Source organism: Oreochromis aureus, linkage group 3 (genome assembly GCF_013358895.1).
Source record: "Oreochromis aureus strain Israel breed Guangdong linkage group 3, ZZ_aureus, whole genome shotgun sequence".
NCBI lineage: Eukaryota > Metazoa > Chordata > Actinopteri > Cichliformes > Cichlidae > Oreochromis > Oreochromis aureus.
In genome coordinates this window covers 22360157-22375753 of record NC_052944.1, presented here as the reverse complement: position 1 = coordinate 22375753, position 15597 = coordinate 22360157, and the positions used below count along the sequence as shown (strand labels likewise).

Below are 15597 nucleotides of genomic sequence, written 5' to 3'. Positions count from 1 at the left end.
AGTGGAATGCAATTTACGAAAACCAGACTGGAAAGTGTCCATAACTATTTCCTGGATAAAAATGCTGTTAAGTTGTTCTAGTACTACTTTTTCTAAAATTTTCGATATAAAAGGCAATTTGGATATTGGCCTATAACTGTTAGGAAGAAATGGATCCAGGTGAGGTTTCTTTAATATTGGCTCAACAATAGCTTGTTTAAAGAAGCTTAGTACCAACTTAGCATCATTTAAACACCACAGCCTACCTGAGTATTGTTGCTGACCTTGTCCACCTGTTTATGACCACAGTGTACCCATCTTTTGGTGGATGCTTCCAGCTGGATAACACGCAATGTCACAAAGTGCAAATAGTTTTTGTAGTTGTTGTTGTTTTTAAGCTATTTAAGGTGCACTAAGCATACTCGGGTCTTTCAGCACCCATAAGCACTACAGGCCCATAAACTTCGCGTCAATCTTTAAATAAATGAGAGTCAGAGTTAGTTAATGACATAAATATTGTATTTTTCTCACTTTGACTGCAAAGACAAAAGTACAAGTTACATATTTTGGCAATTTAGGGCCAAGCAACATCATATTAATAACTAAATCAATATGCTTTAGAGGGATCTTCTCCAGTCTCCCTAAAATATATTTAGACATCTACAGCTCTGTCAGAAAGCTGCTGCAAGAGCTCTCTAACAAGAACCAAGAGAACTGAGCACAATACTGATGTTTACACTGACTCCCAGAGAAGACATTGAGAGAGCTGCTACTTGTTTATAGGTCACTCAATAATCTCAGGCATACATACATTTCCGACAATCCCTAGACGAATTTATACCCAAGAGGATCCACAGATCTTTAAAAAGCAGTCAGCTGGTATAACCTAAAGACACATCAGAACACACTAAAGATGCTTTCAACCACTTCCTCCACACAGATGGATCCATCTTTCTGATAATCAGTAATTAATACAAACCAACTTTAATTCTATTATCTGCATTTATTTTGGTTAGCATTTGAATCACTGAATCACTGTTTTGAATGTGGTGATGAGATTATGATCTCTTGCATCATCATGCTGATATTTTCTGTTTTCAGGCCTTTTTTCTTTTTAAAATACCAGAAAAAAAGATAACCCATAGAAACAAGCTAGCAAAATGTTAGTCCAGGATTAGTCCAGGAACAAATTAACAACGTAACTATCCAGGGTAATGTTGAGCACAAATGTCTGTGAAAACGCTGAACATGAATGTGCAACTTCACTAAATGTTTAAGCAATTAGCACATTTATTTATATATTTATGCTGTACATTAATTTTACATTTGGCGGTGGCCCCCTGCAAAGTTTAAAAATGTAATCTTAGGCTTCAAGAACACTGCTAGTAGAGCTACAGTTCAGTTACAATTGTAACAGTTACAGTGGTACAAAAACTGCTAGAACCATAAAAGCAACTACAAATAAATAAAGGTACCTAACACTTTGGCCAATGCGCCACAGCCAGCTAATATTGTATCGTACTTCTATTTAAAACCATTAATTAGCTGTGCACACCAAATTAGCTTTTTGTGCATCAACATGCATGAATGTATTATTTTCTTGGCAGTACTGTACATATCCGGGAGAATGTTGTCCTGTAAGGCAATGATTCCCAAAGTGTGGGCTGCAGCCCCCTGGTGGACTGCCATGGTGCTGCAGGTGGGCAGCAATAATAACGAAAATTTAGCTTTGAAATTACTATAGTTACATATTTGCATTAGTGCTGTCCACGTTAATCTCGTTAAAATGACGTCAACGCCATAACTGCATTAACGCGGCAAATCTCCATTAGCGAGTCAACGCAGGCTTTGGCAAGGCTTTAGCTGGGAAAAAAAGACATTACATAAGCATTTGGAAATACTTCTGGAAACTTCTGAGTTTGATAGCTGAACATATTTACGCAACTTTCTCTAGCTTTCAAAGAGTGGTATATAAATCTCAATTTGTAGTGCTTGGGTCAGCGCCATGGCCAGCTGAGGTTTGCGTGACCTTTGCAGTCTCCTGCACCTGTTTTCCACATTCCCATGTGCATCGCCATCTCCATATATATACACAAGTTCAAAAGCTCAAGTAAGACTGTGATCATCACTCATGACAGCAACTTGTTCTCTGTTCATTAATACTGTGTAGTCTTTCAGCCAGTCTTCCGTCATCTTTTTCCTCCCACTTTGTGTTATTGTTCAAAATGATCATGATACTGTATGTAATTTCCCCCTCCTGTCTCCTCCCGTCAGTCATTGTTCTTATTAGTGCGACCAGTCTTGTTCAGCACCGAGTTGAGTTCATTCAGCAGACTTGGAGGCAGTATAGCTTCCCCACCCAGAGCAGGTCTTTTATTGACGGTCTTACAGCCGCTTTGAGGGAGAACGGGCAAAGGCATGGGCTGCATGTGTCTGGAAGAAGATGGTGAGGGGAGCCGTAGAGGCAGGCAAACATCCACTGAAGTTCTTCTGTTTGGGATTGCTGGGGGTTTGAATGGGTCGTTGGACTTTGGAGCACCTATGGTGTTGGACTTTGGAACAGCTATGGGGTTGGATTTTGGAAGACCCATGGTATTGGACTTTGGAGCACCTATGGTGTTGGACTTGAAGTGGGGACTAGGATCCTTGGCGGGCCTCCGTTCTCCATCTCCAAGAGCTCCAAGAGAAACCCTCCTTTCGGTTGTCTGTAGGTAAACATGGCAGATATAGATGTAGTAAAACCACAGACTCTTCAATCTTATAATCAGTCATAGCATGATGCATGATGACAAGAATAAAACTAAAGCTAAATACAACTAAAAAGTGTTTCACAGTCTGTCTGATGGTCTCCGTGTTGGTGTTGTTTCTGTATCATCATAATAATGTTGGTCCAGTATGAACATGACAACTGATCAATCATGTTGATCTCATAGCTTAGGGATGTGGTGTCATTAGGTGTATGGTGGCTGGTCTGCAGGAATACTGATCCCGGACTAACATTTTTACTCTGATGTAGGAACAACACCAACACGAGGATATCAGATTGTGCGTCTTCCGCTCTATGGCTCTATGGCAAACATAGCCATATTTTGAAACTCTTGAAAAACTAATAATAATACTAATATTAATATTGATCAATTACTTTCCAACCTAACCATAGTAGCAAATAACTCTTATTTATAAAGAAAAACCCACCACTCCTCAGCCTCCAAGTAGATGCACCTATGGTATAAATGTGAAAATCCAAGGTAACTCCTTTTCTGAGTTATTACATTCACAAAATTTTCAGAAAACCTGACCTTTGACTTTGGGATCAGGGTCAGAGGACCTTGAGGTCAATGTTACTGAGATTTAAAGTCATCTGAGTTTTTTAGTAGATGCACCTCTGCTATCAATTTGAAAATCCTACATTCCCTCATTCTTGTGTTCGCAAAGTCAGGTGCCCACGCTGCCAGCCACAACAATACCCCCCATCAGCCTTTTAGGGCTGAGGGGCAAAAAAAAAAAAAACCCATTGAGTTCCTCACCTGTTTGCTAGAGTTGAGGTTCTGAGGCAGCACCTTGCTCCCTTCAGTTAGAGCTCCACCTCTGGAGGATTTGTAATCTGCCGTTTCCTTTGAGTTGGTGGATGCATGAAGGTCAGAACCATACTGAAGGCACAAGGCATACATCATGAAAACGGGTTATATATCATTTAAAACAAGGTCACTTTATTTTCATTTATTGTCTTTGTATGCTCTTTAAGGTCCAGCTCTGCATGTATGAGACCTATGCAGTAAAATGTAATGTACATAAAATGGAGCAGATGAGGAATAACATGAATGAATAGACTAATGATGACTCCAAGACGCACTAAAAACTAGATGGTTGCCTTTGACTGTGCAAGAATGAAGGAAGGAAAGAAAGGAGAAACAGAACTGTCAGCAACAACATTTGTTTTTGAAAGTATGAATAAATAATAAAAAGCATGATATTGCTCCTTAGTCTGAAATATCTACGTGCCGGTTCAGTTTTCAGTCAGATTGAGACAAGCATCTTTAATAATAAGGGGAAGTCAAAGAATCATGATACTCTGTTCCAGCACAGCAGCCTGGCTGCACTCTGATCTCCGGCTAAACTTTCTCTTTAACAATGTCTCCTTTTAAATCACCGTGCCCCCCCCCCCCCTTCCCCCAACCTGTAGAACTGTCTCTCTTTAACAAATCCTTATTTCATCACTGCCAGGACCTGTCCTTGGACCTTTACACCCTCCCCCAACTCTCGAACACCCGCCATCACCCATTCTACCTTGCTTCAGAATGAGGTCCTCCATCGCCAGTTGCTATGGAAACTGTTGGAGCACAATGCTCGCTAACAGGTAAGGGAAGGGAAATCAAGAACAAGTGCTTTCCGTCTACTTTCTCATCTGCACTTTCTCTCTGCCCTTCCCACAAGTCCCGCGTCCTTCCCTCAAGCCTCTGCGTTGGAAGCTGACAATCCTGATATTTAGCAGATTTGGGAAGAGAATTCTAATATTTTTAGCCGGCTCCGGTCTGCTATAGATTTAGTTGTTGCAGAGCAGAGAGCTTCTGCAAAGATCGAGGAGGAGGGGGTAAGTCCACTGAAATAAACACCTTGAAACACTTAGAAACAACAGACAAAAATTGCCTTCCCCTTTAGATCAATCTCTCCCCGACAGTGTTGCCCTTTTTACTTTCTAACCCAAACTAAGGCACTAAAAGGCTTTTACAGTAAGCACCTGTGATAAACAACACTTTGCTGCAGACGGGTTCCCATAAAGGGAGACAGCCAGAGTGCTAATACTGATGAAATGTGCTGAGCATACAATACAGAGCTGGCAAATCTTCCTTCGATCTTTCAGTTAAGGACGAGTGTGAAGTTCAACTTTGGTCTTTTAGTTGAAAATGAGCAAAAAATAGACACCAGTGTTGAGTCTAATGAGAAAATAAGACGCCGTTTCTCTTGGAGGGGAGCAGAAATGACTGCGAGAGTGAAAATTAACACAAGATTATGACACGTGCGTAGCTGTTCTCCCCTTGGTTTGCTTTGCCCTGCATTATTTATGTCATATGTGCTGTGTCAGCGACTGACAGCGACAACACTTAGCTCTATCTGGAGGCTAAGTACCACAATGTGATTGTTACAGTCGCCTTGACCTTATTCTCACAGCTTTTCCACATAAAGTGATTTATGTTATTGCTGAGTGACCTCGAAAACTTTACAGTTCTCTCCCCTGTTTATGTATTTTTGTCTGCCTAACCGTACAAAGGAAAAGGATGATTGGGAGGAAAAATATATGATTTATCATATCTCCTTGTTCTGAGATATGGATTGTAAAAAAAAAGATGATTTATTCTGTCTGTATTTGAGGGTATTTTTCATCCAAATATGGAAGGGAAAAGGAGGAGGATATGTCCACAGCGTGCATGTCACATTCACTGATATTTTTGGCTCACGACACCGCAATAAAAGGCTTAGAGAGAGGGATGCACATAGTTCTCCTGCACTCCTGCAGCTACACCGCACACTTCAGCGTCTGCTCATTAAATTGCCTTATCGAGCGTCTGCATGAGAGAATTCCTCGCTCCTGTTTTAACTTCCTCTCTAGTTGCGCGTCATCTTACCTTCATCCTGATGATGTCTGTCACCCAGTTGACCTGCGTCTCCCTCTTGTCGCAGCAGAAATGCCTGAGGAGGAGAAAGCTTGGTCACATCAGTCGCTGTCGCTGATTTCCACCTCATTATTTTCACACCCATTTTAATCAGGCAGCTGGACTTGGTGAGTCACAGCACTGGACACAGTTTCTTCTGAGGGGATCACCGAATAAAAAAAATAAAAAAAGACTGCGCCATAGCTGCAGTCACCTTTGATTCTGCGAATCTGCATTAATAAAGTCTATATATGCAGCAACGATTAGTTTTGTGAGATATAATTTAGGATGAAGGTTTAAAGTAATACCTGTCATGCACTGTACTCCAGGTTTGCTATTATTAAAAGAGCAGAAATGAAATGAGACATACAGCGCTGTGAAAAACTATTTGCTCCCTTGTTGGTTTCTTAGTTTTTTGCATATTTGTCACACTTACATGTTTCAGATCATCGATCAAAACTTAACATTGGACAAACATAACCAGAGTAAACACAAAAATGTTTAAATGATCATTTCATTTACTAAGGTTAAAAGTTATCCAACCCTACCTGGCCCTGTGTGTGAAAAAATAATTGCCCCCTAAGCCTAATAACTGGTTGTGCAAGAACTGCAATCAAGTGTTTGCGATAACTGACAGTGAGTCTTTTACATCACTGTGGAGGAACTTTGGCCCACTCATCATTACAGAATTGTTTTAAGTCACATTGGTGTATTTTCAGCCATGAACGGCCTGTTTTAGGTCATGCCAAAGCATCTCAATCTGATTGGAGTCCAGACTTTGAATAGACCGCTCCAAACCTCCATGTTTTTTTGACCCATTCAGAGGTGGACTCGCTGGTGTGTTTCAGATCTTGAGCTTCAGGGCATGAAGTATGAACTGATGGCCAGAAACTTTCTTTCTGGAAGCAGCCCCAGACCGTCACACTACCACCACCATGTTTGACTGCTGTATGATGTTGTTTTCTTTTCTAAAATGCTGTGTCCACATGTAACAGGACTCAACCCCTCCAAAAAGTTCACCTTTTGCCTCATCAGTCTACAGAATATTTTACCAAAAGTCTCCGAGGTCATCAAGAGGTTTTTTGGTAAATGTGAAACAAGCCTTTGAGTTCTTTTTGGTCACCAATGGTTTTCTCCTTGTTCTCTCCCATGGATGCCATTTTTGCCCAATCGCTTTTCTTATTGATGAATCGTAAACTCTCACCTCAACTGAGACACGTGAGGCCTGCAGTTCTTTAGATGCTGCTCTGGGTTCTTTTGCAACTTCTGTTGTGAGTCGTCAATCCTTGGGAAGGTTCACACCATTCCAAGTTTTCCCTGTTTGTGGATAATGGCTCTCACTGTGGTTCACTGGAGTCCCAAACCTTAGAAATGGCTTTGCAACCATTTCTAGACTGATAGATATGAGTTTGTTTCTCAGCTGTTTCTTTAGATCGTGATGTGTTGCTTTCTGAGATCTTTTAGCCTGCTTCAGTTTACGTGATTTCTTGATCCAGCAGGTGTGACAATAATCAGGCCTGGGTGTGGCTAGCGAAACTGAACTCAGCTTTCCTAAAAATGTCGTTAATCCCAATAAATTACCGAGTTCGGTTGGTATTATGGGACCTTATCCCCACCCCTAAAACATGAACTAATTATTTAAAAACTGAGTTTAGTATTTACTCTGGTTATCTTTTGCTAATGTTATGTTTCACATCATTAAACAGAGCGTAAGTGTGACAAATATGCAAAAAACAAAGAAATCAGAAATGGAGAAAATAGTTTCTCACAGCACTGTATAACAAAGTCATGTGGCATATATAGTGCCATTTATATAAGATGTTACTCTTTGCATTCAAGCGGATAAAACTACAGCAGAAAGTTTTGTGAGGGACTAATTAACATGAAGGTTAAAGCAGAAGTGTGTTTCACCACATCCACAGATAAAATTAACATCAAATAGAATTTACTGAATTAATGTGCAATCACTGTAATTTTGTATCCTCTGCAGAACTGTATTATAATATTTTAATTATTTTGACCATAGCTTGGCTGAATACTCGATAATGTGAAAATCTATATTCCCTGTATAACGAAGGCTTTAAATTCAACATATAATCAGCACTGGGTAATAATCACTCGTACCTAAACCTTAACTGATAGTCTAGACATTGTCAGACAGGAAACATTCAGTATTTGCTCTGACACAGGGTGGATGGGAGTTTATTTGTATTCTTATCAGTACTTTTTGAAGAAGAAAGAATCAAATTAATAACAGATATTACATAATGTTGTAGCAGATTTTGTCAGGTAGCCAAGTGAAGTTATGTGGATCTCATGAGTTAATTCGGGTGTGAGGTCGGAGTGGGGGGGGGGGGGGTGTTGGGGTTTACGTGGATGCAAGTGCGCCAACAAAAACTCTGTCACACTTCTCAGTTTACTAAAAAATTACTTTTAATCATTAGTTCATGTTCATATTTTCGATTCTAGGACATCAAACATTGTGCACTTTTTTGCCTAAATGTGATGGACCTTTGCCGAATGTTCGAAAGAACTGCTCATGTTTCCTTCTTTACTTGCTAAAAGACCTGTTGGCATGTAGCCAGAAGCTAATCAAAGCTAGTCAGACAAAAATGTGAAAAACTATGTTTTTTGTAGCAATAATTAATTAATTTTCTTATGTTCTCCACTACTGAAAGCAGTACCAATAACGCTGGAGTGCATCGATGCTCCAGTTGAGACCTGAAGCTTGTTTAACACCAGGTTTTTGGTAAATATCCCCAGCCCCATTTCTACTGATTCTACATGTTAATACCTGCTTACAGAGATTAGTTTGACAGACAGCTATGAACAGATGTACTAGAAGCTAGCACGCTGACTCAGTGTTACTGGTAGAGGCTAACACTGAGAGGACATTACTCTTTTTTGTCTCTTTTTTGTTCTAACTATTAGATTCTTAGAGTTTAACGCAGAAAAGGGTTAAACATACAACCACGACTCATAGAACGTCAGTGTGTTACTCACAATTGCTGTTTATCAGTGCAGATGGTGAAGCCCCAGCTGTGAAAAGAGGGAAGAGACAGTTCAGACTTGGAAATTGGGATTCTGCAAGTCTAAATTTGCAATTTCCTGCATACTGGTGTAATTCAAAAACAGGGTTCACAAGTTTCTGTAAAAGAAACGGCGAATGTTCAAAAATCCCACTTCACATAAACAACTTTAAACAACTTGAGAAAGTACTGTAAAGATAGTAGAAGGTCAAAACCTTTTCACGAACATCCAAAGAGGAAAGAGAGTTCCCTACAAACACTGGGTGCCAAACAGTAGAATTAATTAAGCTAATTAGTGCAGTTTCAGCCCACATGTTTATGCATGAGCAGACATCAATATGCTCTGGGCCAAACTGTACAATACACAGAGCACACGCTGTTCACCTATAAGCCTTAAAGTATATTTTGTTAGGAAGGCTGCAAAAGACACAGAACTTCTGACATGCTGGCGCGGTGAGCGAATCTGCTGGGGGTAAAGACAGATGATCATACGAACACGGTTTACTGCACCAAGCTGCGGTGTTAGCTAAAAGGAACGACCCTCTTCCCACACGCCACGATTTCCATGCACTCAAAAGCCCATCGATACGTGGATACGTGTGCGCTTCGGTGTAAATTAACCTGCGCGGGGGTAACATAAGGTGAAAAGACCACCTTCCTAGAGAATGCGCTTTCCTCAAAAACCTCTGCAGCAGCAGCTGAAAGAAGCAGAAAAGTAGGGAGAAGAACAAAGCGAAGAGAGAGGGGGGGTTGGAGAGAGCCAGCAGCCTGGAGCACCACTCCTGTGAGTGAGGGCAGCAGATCCAGCCCAGCAGTAGGCCGCTCACAAATAGACCTCAACCTAATGAGGTACTGGAGCGCTGCCTTTTCCTAACCCTCTCACTATGACTCTCTCCATTCTCCTCAGCACTCTGTCTTTATTTCTTTATTCGCTGTATGACTTCTCCCACAGCCCACTCAACAGTATATGATACCAGCCTGCATCTTTCTCTCTGTCTGTCCCTCTTTTCCCTCATCTCTCTCTCTCTCTCCGTCTCCCACTCCTGCTCTCTTATCCGGTTTTCCTCGCCCTGAAGGACTTCGTAATGCAGACAATCGTTCTCTGGGCTCATTTCTCACTTTTTCTTTTGTTCGACTCGACAGTCCGACACGGGGAAAATTATGAGGAATTATAATCGCGCGATGTGAAATATAGGGTTTGGCTTCTCGAATAAATGTCCTCTTTGTTTGACCAACAAGAAATGCTGCGGCGCTGGCGTGTGTCATCAATTCCAATAACAGAGGATCATTAAAATAAAACAGTGGCGGCAATGTTTTTCTACTTGCGGGAACCGAGTTTAATAATTTGTATTTGTTAAAACGCAATTACATTTAATCAATTTCATTACAGTGAAAAATAAGATGGGGTCAGGAGGGTCTTGGGCATGCATGTCAAACATAAGGCCTGAAGGCCAGAAATGGCCTGGCAACGACTCTAATCCGGCCCCACTGGATGCATTTGGAACATGTAAAGAAAAGCATAAAGTTTTTTACTTTTAGAAGTGTTGCAGCTTTTCATACTAACAAAGACCTCTCGTATAGCTATTCCTGCTACACCAAAGTAATTAAGTAATAGATAAACAATTAAATAACAGAAACATTCCCGTCTTTTCACTATCGACTATAAAAATGTCTGTTTTTGGTTTTGTTTGTTTTTCACAATGGGTCCACAGAAATAAGGACATTTTCTGTGAATTAACAGAAGCTTTCTGTTTTATAAAAACAGGACCATCTGGGCATCGAGCTACCAGGATTTTTTCCTGTAATTTTACACATTTACTTCTTAGAATTTAAGACTGAAAGATTTCAGATTACAGCAGCATTTCTTTATCATGTGGAAAAACAGTTTAGTACTGTTGAAATTGTCCTTCTTGTTCACATATTAAGATATCTCAGGCACTAATGTGTCGTTAAACTTCTTTACACTGACAGAATGGAGAGTTTCATTGGTCCCACCTAATATTAAAGTGAGGTGTATGTGAGCCATGATGTAAAATCTGTTTGACATCCCTGGTTTTGGGGAAGGGGTGGGTGGCAAAACTTTAAGGGTAGAGGAAGGGAAAGAGGAAGTACGGCGTCACTTCCAGGAGGACGGATTTGGTAAGAATGTATGCATGTGTGGAGGGAGGAAGAGGACTCAAATGCCAAAACTTGGAATTAAACTATAATTTAACAAAAGGCGAGATGTTTATTTGTGTCTGGGAAAAGGTACAAAACAAAAGGCAGATGCACACTGAGGCTAAACTAACTAGAGCTAAACTGGGAAAAACTAAATGCTAAACACAATAGACAAAGAACAAAACCTTGAACATGGAAAAACTTGGAAAAACAGCTGATTAGAATCAACATAATGACGGCACAGGGGAAGTGAAACTAAACACAATGAACATGTGACACCAGACCTCTTCAAAATAAAACAGGAAACATGATGAGAGACAGAAACACATGAAGGGTGAGGGAGACTTAAACACAGGGGTGAAGACACAAGGGGAATCAAATAAACAAACTTTAACAGGGCAAAACACTCAAAACGCTGGGTCGAATAAAAATGCAGCGTCCATTTTTGGTAAAGATGAATTACCGACATGCAAATATGCCAGGAAAATGGCCACGGGGGGTTTGGAAAAAAAAAATCACAAAATCTGCTTTGTATTTGTTGCCTGACCCCGGTGACACAGGCAGTTGTGTCTGCGATTCAGCAGAGAATTTGTGCCACTGTTGTTTTACCGGCGGAAGAGAGAAAGCGACCTGTGTTTTTTCGGTAAAATCTCTGAGGCAATGAAGGCCCTTCGGTGGCGGAACAATAACACAATGGTGCAAATTAATAAATGCACATTAGCGGCACAACACAGGACTTCAGCACAGGCTGGAAGGCAGAACATCCATTTTCCTGGAATTATACAGGCTGCAGAAGATGCTTTGCTCCATGTTATGACTAAAACCTATTCCGCTATTCCAAATTAGCTTTGTCCATTTGCAGCTGTAATTTTATCAGCAGAGATGCGGACGCATTTCACTTAAACAGTCAAAGAACCAAAACATAAAAAAATAAAATCTCCCTCACGAAACCCGTGAATTAAATAACACGGTGTACTATTTACATTTTTGCTTCTAGGCATTTTGTCCTGTGGTTTAAAGAAAGTGGATTTCTGTTTTCCCCCCAGTTTATTGCTTGCTTTAAACAACCTAGCATCAGGTATTAAAAGCAGTGCTTTCAAATTAATTCCACTGCAGCTGTACTCGCTAATCAACAGTGAAGATGAAAACTAACAGCATGCACCAAATCAAGACGTGTATGCAAGATTGCGAATCGGGATGTTTACATTATTCCAGTACAGGAGAAAAAAAACAAGGGTAAATCCTTCTCTCAGTCATACAATTTTAAGGAGGATGTTTTATTATACAGGATGTGTGAGTGCTGCTTACTTGGTTGGAGGTTTGAGCCTCTTCTTCAGGCCCAGGTAACACTTCACATCCTTCAGTGGGATTGTTTTCTCGGCTTTAGCGCTCTGCAAAACCAAACCAAACACACTTTGAGCGGGTACGGTGGCACAGCAAAGACTGCATTCAGCAACAAACACAGAGACACTCATGGCCATTTTTATAGGTACACCTGTTCAGCTACTTGTTAATGCAAATATCTAATGAGCCAATCACGTGGCAGCCACTCAATTTATTTAAGCACGTAGTTGGAGTTCAAACTGAGCAACAGAATGAAGAACAAAGGTAGTTTAAGTGATTTTGAATGGTACCACACAAGCTTGTTAGAGTATTTCAGACACTGCTGATCTGCTGGGGATTTTCCCACACAACCATCTCTAGGCTTTACAGAGAATGGTCTGGAAAAGAGAAAATACCAATATAATATGAGCGGCAGTTCTCAGGAAGAAAACGACATCTTGAGGTCAGAGGTCAGAGGAGAATGACCAGACAGCTTTGAACTGATAGGAAGGAAACAGTAGCTCTTTATGGACATGAGCATCTCTGAATAGACAACACATTGAACCTTGAGGCACATGAAGACCCAAACAGTGACAGTAAACACTGAACAATAAAAATTTGGAAAATGTTCCCTGGTCTGATAAGTCTCGATGTTACAGTCACATGGTAGGGTCAAACATCCTCCACAGTCACCAGATCTTAATCCAACAGAGCACCTTTGGGATGTGGTGGAAAAGGACATTCACATCATGAATGCTAAATCTGCACCAAATGTGTGATGATGCCATGTCAACATGGGGCAAAATCTCTGACTTAAGGCAGTCCTGAAGGCAAAAAGGAGTCCAGGTCGGTACCAGCAAGACGTGCCTAATAAAGTGGCCAATGGGTGAACACTGTTCCTGAGTGATGGTGTTGAATAACGGTCAGGAAAGGAAAGAGCTCGCCTTTGACATTTTGGATATAAAACCTCCTTATTTTCTAATATTAGCGGGAACCTTTGTCATAATTTGTGTATAAATATTTGAGTTCTGGGCCAAACCGTGTTTTGTGAGGTCACTGTGACCTCGACCTTTAACTATCAAATCAGTTTGCTTGAGTCTAAGAGAAAGCTTGCACCATACATGATTAAATTCCCTCCAGGTCCTCCCAGGATGAAGCGCTCAAAAGGATGAGACGGACGTGAGGCCAGAATGTGAGGTCGCACGTACCTTGACCTTTGACAACCGTAATCTAATCAGTTTTTCCTCAAGCCAAAGTGAATGCTTATGTCAAATTTTAAGAAAACCCCTCTAGGCATTCGACATATGCCGGATTCAAGACGATGGGCGGATGGTCAGATGGACTGACGGATGGACCGAAACATGATGCCCCCGACTGCCAGCTGCCACCAGAATGGAGGCGTACAAAGGAAAAACCGCATATTGTTTTGAATAATTATCTAAATTCAAGGGGGGAAAAAATAATTAAATTTACCAAAATAATTAAAACTACAATAAAATGCCAACAAGTGCCATTCCACAGAATCGCAACACAAATCATTACCGGCAAAAACCTCTTCTTCCAACTGACAAAGAACAAAGTGAAAGAGAACAAAGCGAGCGCAATCAAAGTTGTAGCTTTGCCTCTGACACCTACACATCACAACCCACCACACATTCAGTGTTTCATCCAGCATAATCTGCACTAAGTACAGACCTGGCAGTAATTGCAGAGGCCAAGGAATATCAATTAAGTTCCAGTAACACTTCTAATTTCCCCTGCATTTATGCAGTAATTAGCTACTCTGGTGCGACCTTAAAATAAATAAATAAATGAAGCTTTCAGTGAAAGTACACCTCCCCGTACACACAACACCAACCTTATCCATTTCCCCCCTCCCACCTACCCCTCACCACCCCAGCCTACTGCCAGAACTACTGCACCCCCATCAATTATTAACACTTCTTCACACTTCTTTACGAATCCTATGTTTCTGCAGAAATGTGCTGAGAGGAAAAGCCCTCTAGGGAGCTCGGTTCTGCTGGTCATCTTTGAAGCACACGTCGCATTCTTTCCCTTTTTTTAAAAAATTTTCCTTCTTAATTTGAAAATTTCGAACCTTGAGACAAACACGTTGCCGGGGAGACGAAGCGCAGACCGGCTGGATTTTTGGTCTGTTTTGGTCGTAGTCGTATCGGATCCATTCAAACACATTTTGGCTTTCTTGAGCAGCTCCATAACCTTTTAAATTACCCCGGGATTAAAGGCGCACTCTGTTCGCCGGAGACACTGTGTTTCCATGGCGGCGAGTGTTTGCTGTAAATGTGACGGCAGATTAAGGCAAAAGTGTACTTACTTTGATATCCCTGTAGAGCAGCAGCTTCTCTGAATGAAGCACAACATACTTGTCCTGAAATTTGTGCCCTGACAGCAGTTTGGAGCATCCGTCACTGAACTTCAGATAGTCGCCTTTCAGAAAATGCCTCTGATCTGTTGTGAAACAGTGAAACGCTGTATTGTAAAACAGAGAATTGAAGGGGCTCTGGGTTTGCTCACAAATGTGTTGACCTGTATTTATTTTTAATGAATGCTTTTAATTCAGTAAAATATATGTTTTAACATATAATAAACAGGTTTGGTTGGATACTACCACCACACAAGCTGCACACTTTGTCCATTAAGCAAACTAAACTAAAACTGTACTCACTGAAGGGCATCTATCCATTACTGTGTCTGCCTGCTTCAACTACATATCCATTCACTTTAGCTAACAAACTGTAACAGGTTTGCATCTATAACCACGTACAAGTTTGAATTTTGGGGGATATTCTTTAATCCACACACAGCCAAATGTATAAATGACTTTTATCAATCACTATTTATTTACTTAGCTAACCACCGTTAGTTAATGTCCACTGTAATTTTATATACCTATATCCTTTTATGTAATACTTACAGCGCTAACACCATCATTCTTAGCTGCCAATTTTTACTCGGTTTAATTTTCATCAAACTGTTTCCTATAACTAAAAGTGCCTGGCCTATCAACTGCTTTAGCTTAATGTTTAAACCGCTAACAATTGTGGCTAATAGCAACAAAAGGGTTAGCATTAACGTCAAGCTATACTTACTTACAGTTGACTCAAGTGAAAGAGAAAGCACATTCTCTTTAAGTTCTAAAACTTTAAAGTTTAACATATCAGAACATAATAAAAACAATGATCTCTTCCTTATTAGGTTCTGAATTGATTTAAATACAGCTTTAAATAATTTCCTTTCTCATTGTGGAGGAATTTTGGTTCACTTTCTTAAAAGCGTTACTTGAGTTCTTGGAGGTTTGTGGGTATTATACAGAAGAGGTTATGGTAGACTTAGTGTCGTGTGGCTGCAAAGCAAACCCAAATCCTCACTCCTCCACCACCGTGCTTCACAGTTGGTATGAGGTGTTTGTCCTGATATGCTGTGTTTGGTTTCCTCCA

At 40.6% G+C, this 15597-nt stretch overlaps 1 protein-coding gene across 4 annotated transcripts in view; it reads right to left on the bottom strand.

Moving 5' to 3' along the window:
- Positions 1-299: 299 nt before the first annotated feature.
- zmp:0000000660 (arf-GAP with Rho-GAP domain, ANK repeat and PH domain-containing protein 2) overlaps positions 300-15597 on the bottom strand; it is a 161897-nt gene continuing 146599 nt past the window's right edge. For all 4 annotated transcript variants that reach the window (XM_039609635.1, XM_039609634.1, XM_031749355.2 and 1 more), the window contains exons 28-33: positions 14475-14608; positions 12125-12207; positions 8634-8669; positions 5604-5667; positions 3507-3629; positions 300-2684 (exon numbers count right to left, since the gene is read on the bottom strand). In XM_039609635.1, coding sequence (XP_039465569.1) covers positions 2250-2684; positions 3507-3629; positions 5604-5667; positions 8634-8669; positions 12125-12207; positions 14475-14608 — 875 coding nt within the window. In that variant the 3' untranslated portion in view covers positions 300-2249. The remainder of the gene's footprint in view (positions 2685-3506; positions 3630-5603; positions 5668-8633; positions 8670-12124; positions 12208-14474; positions 14609-15597) is intronic.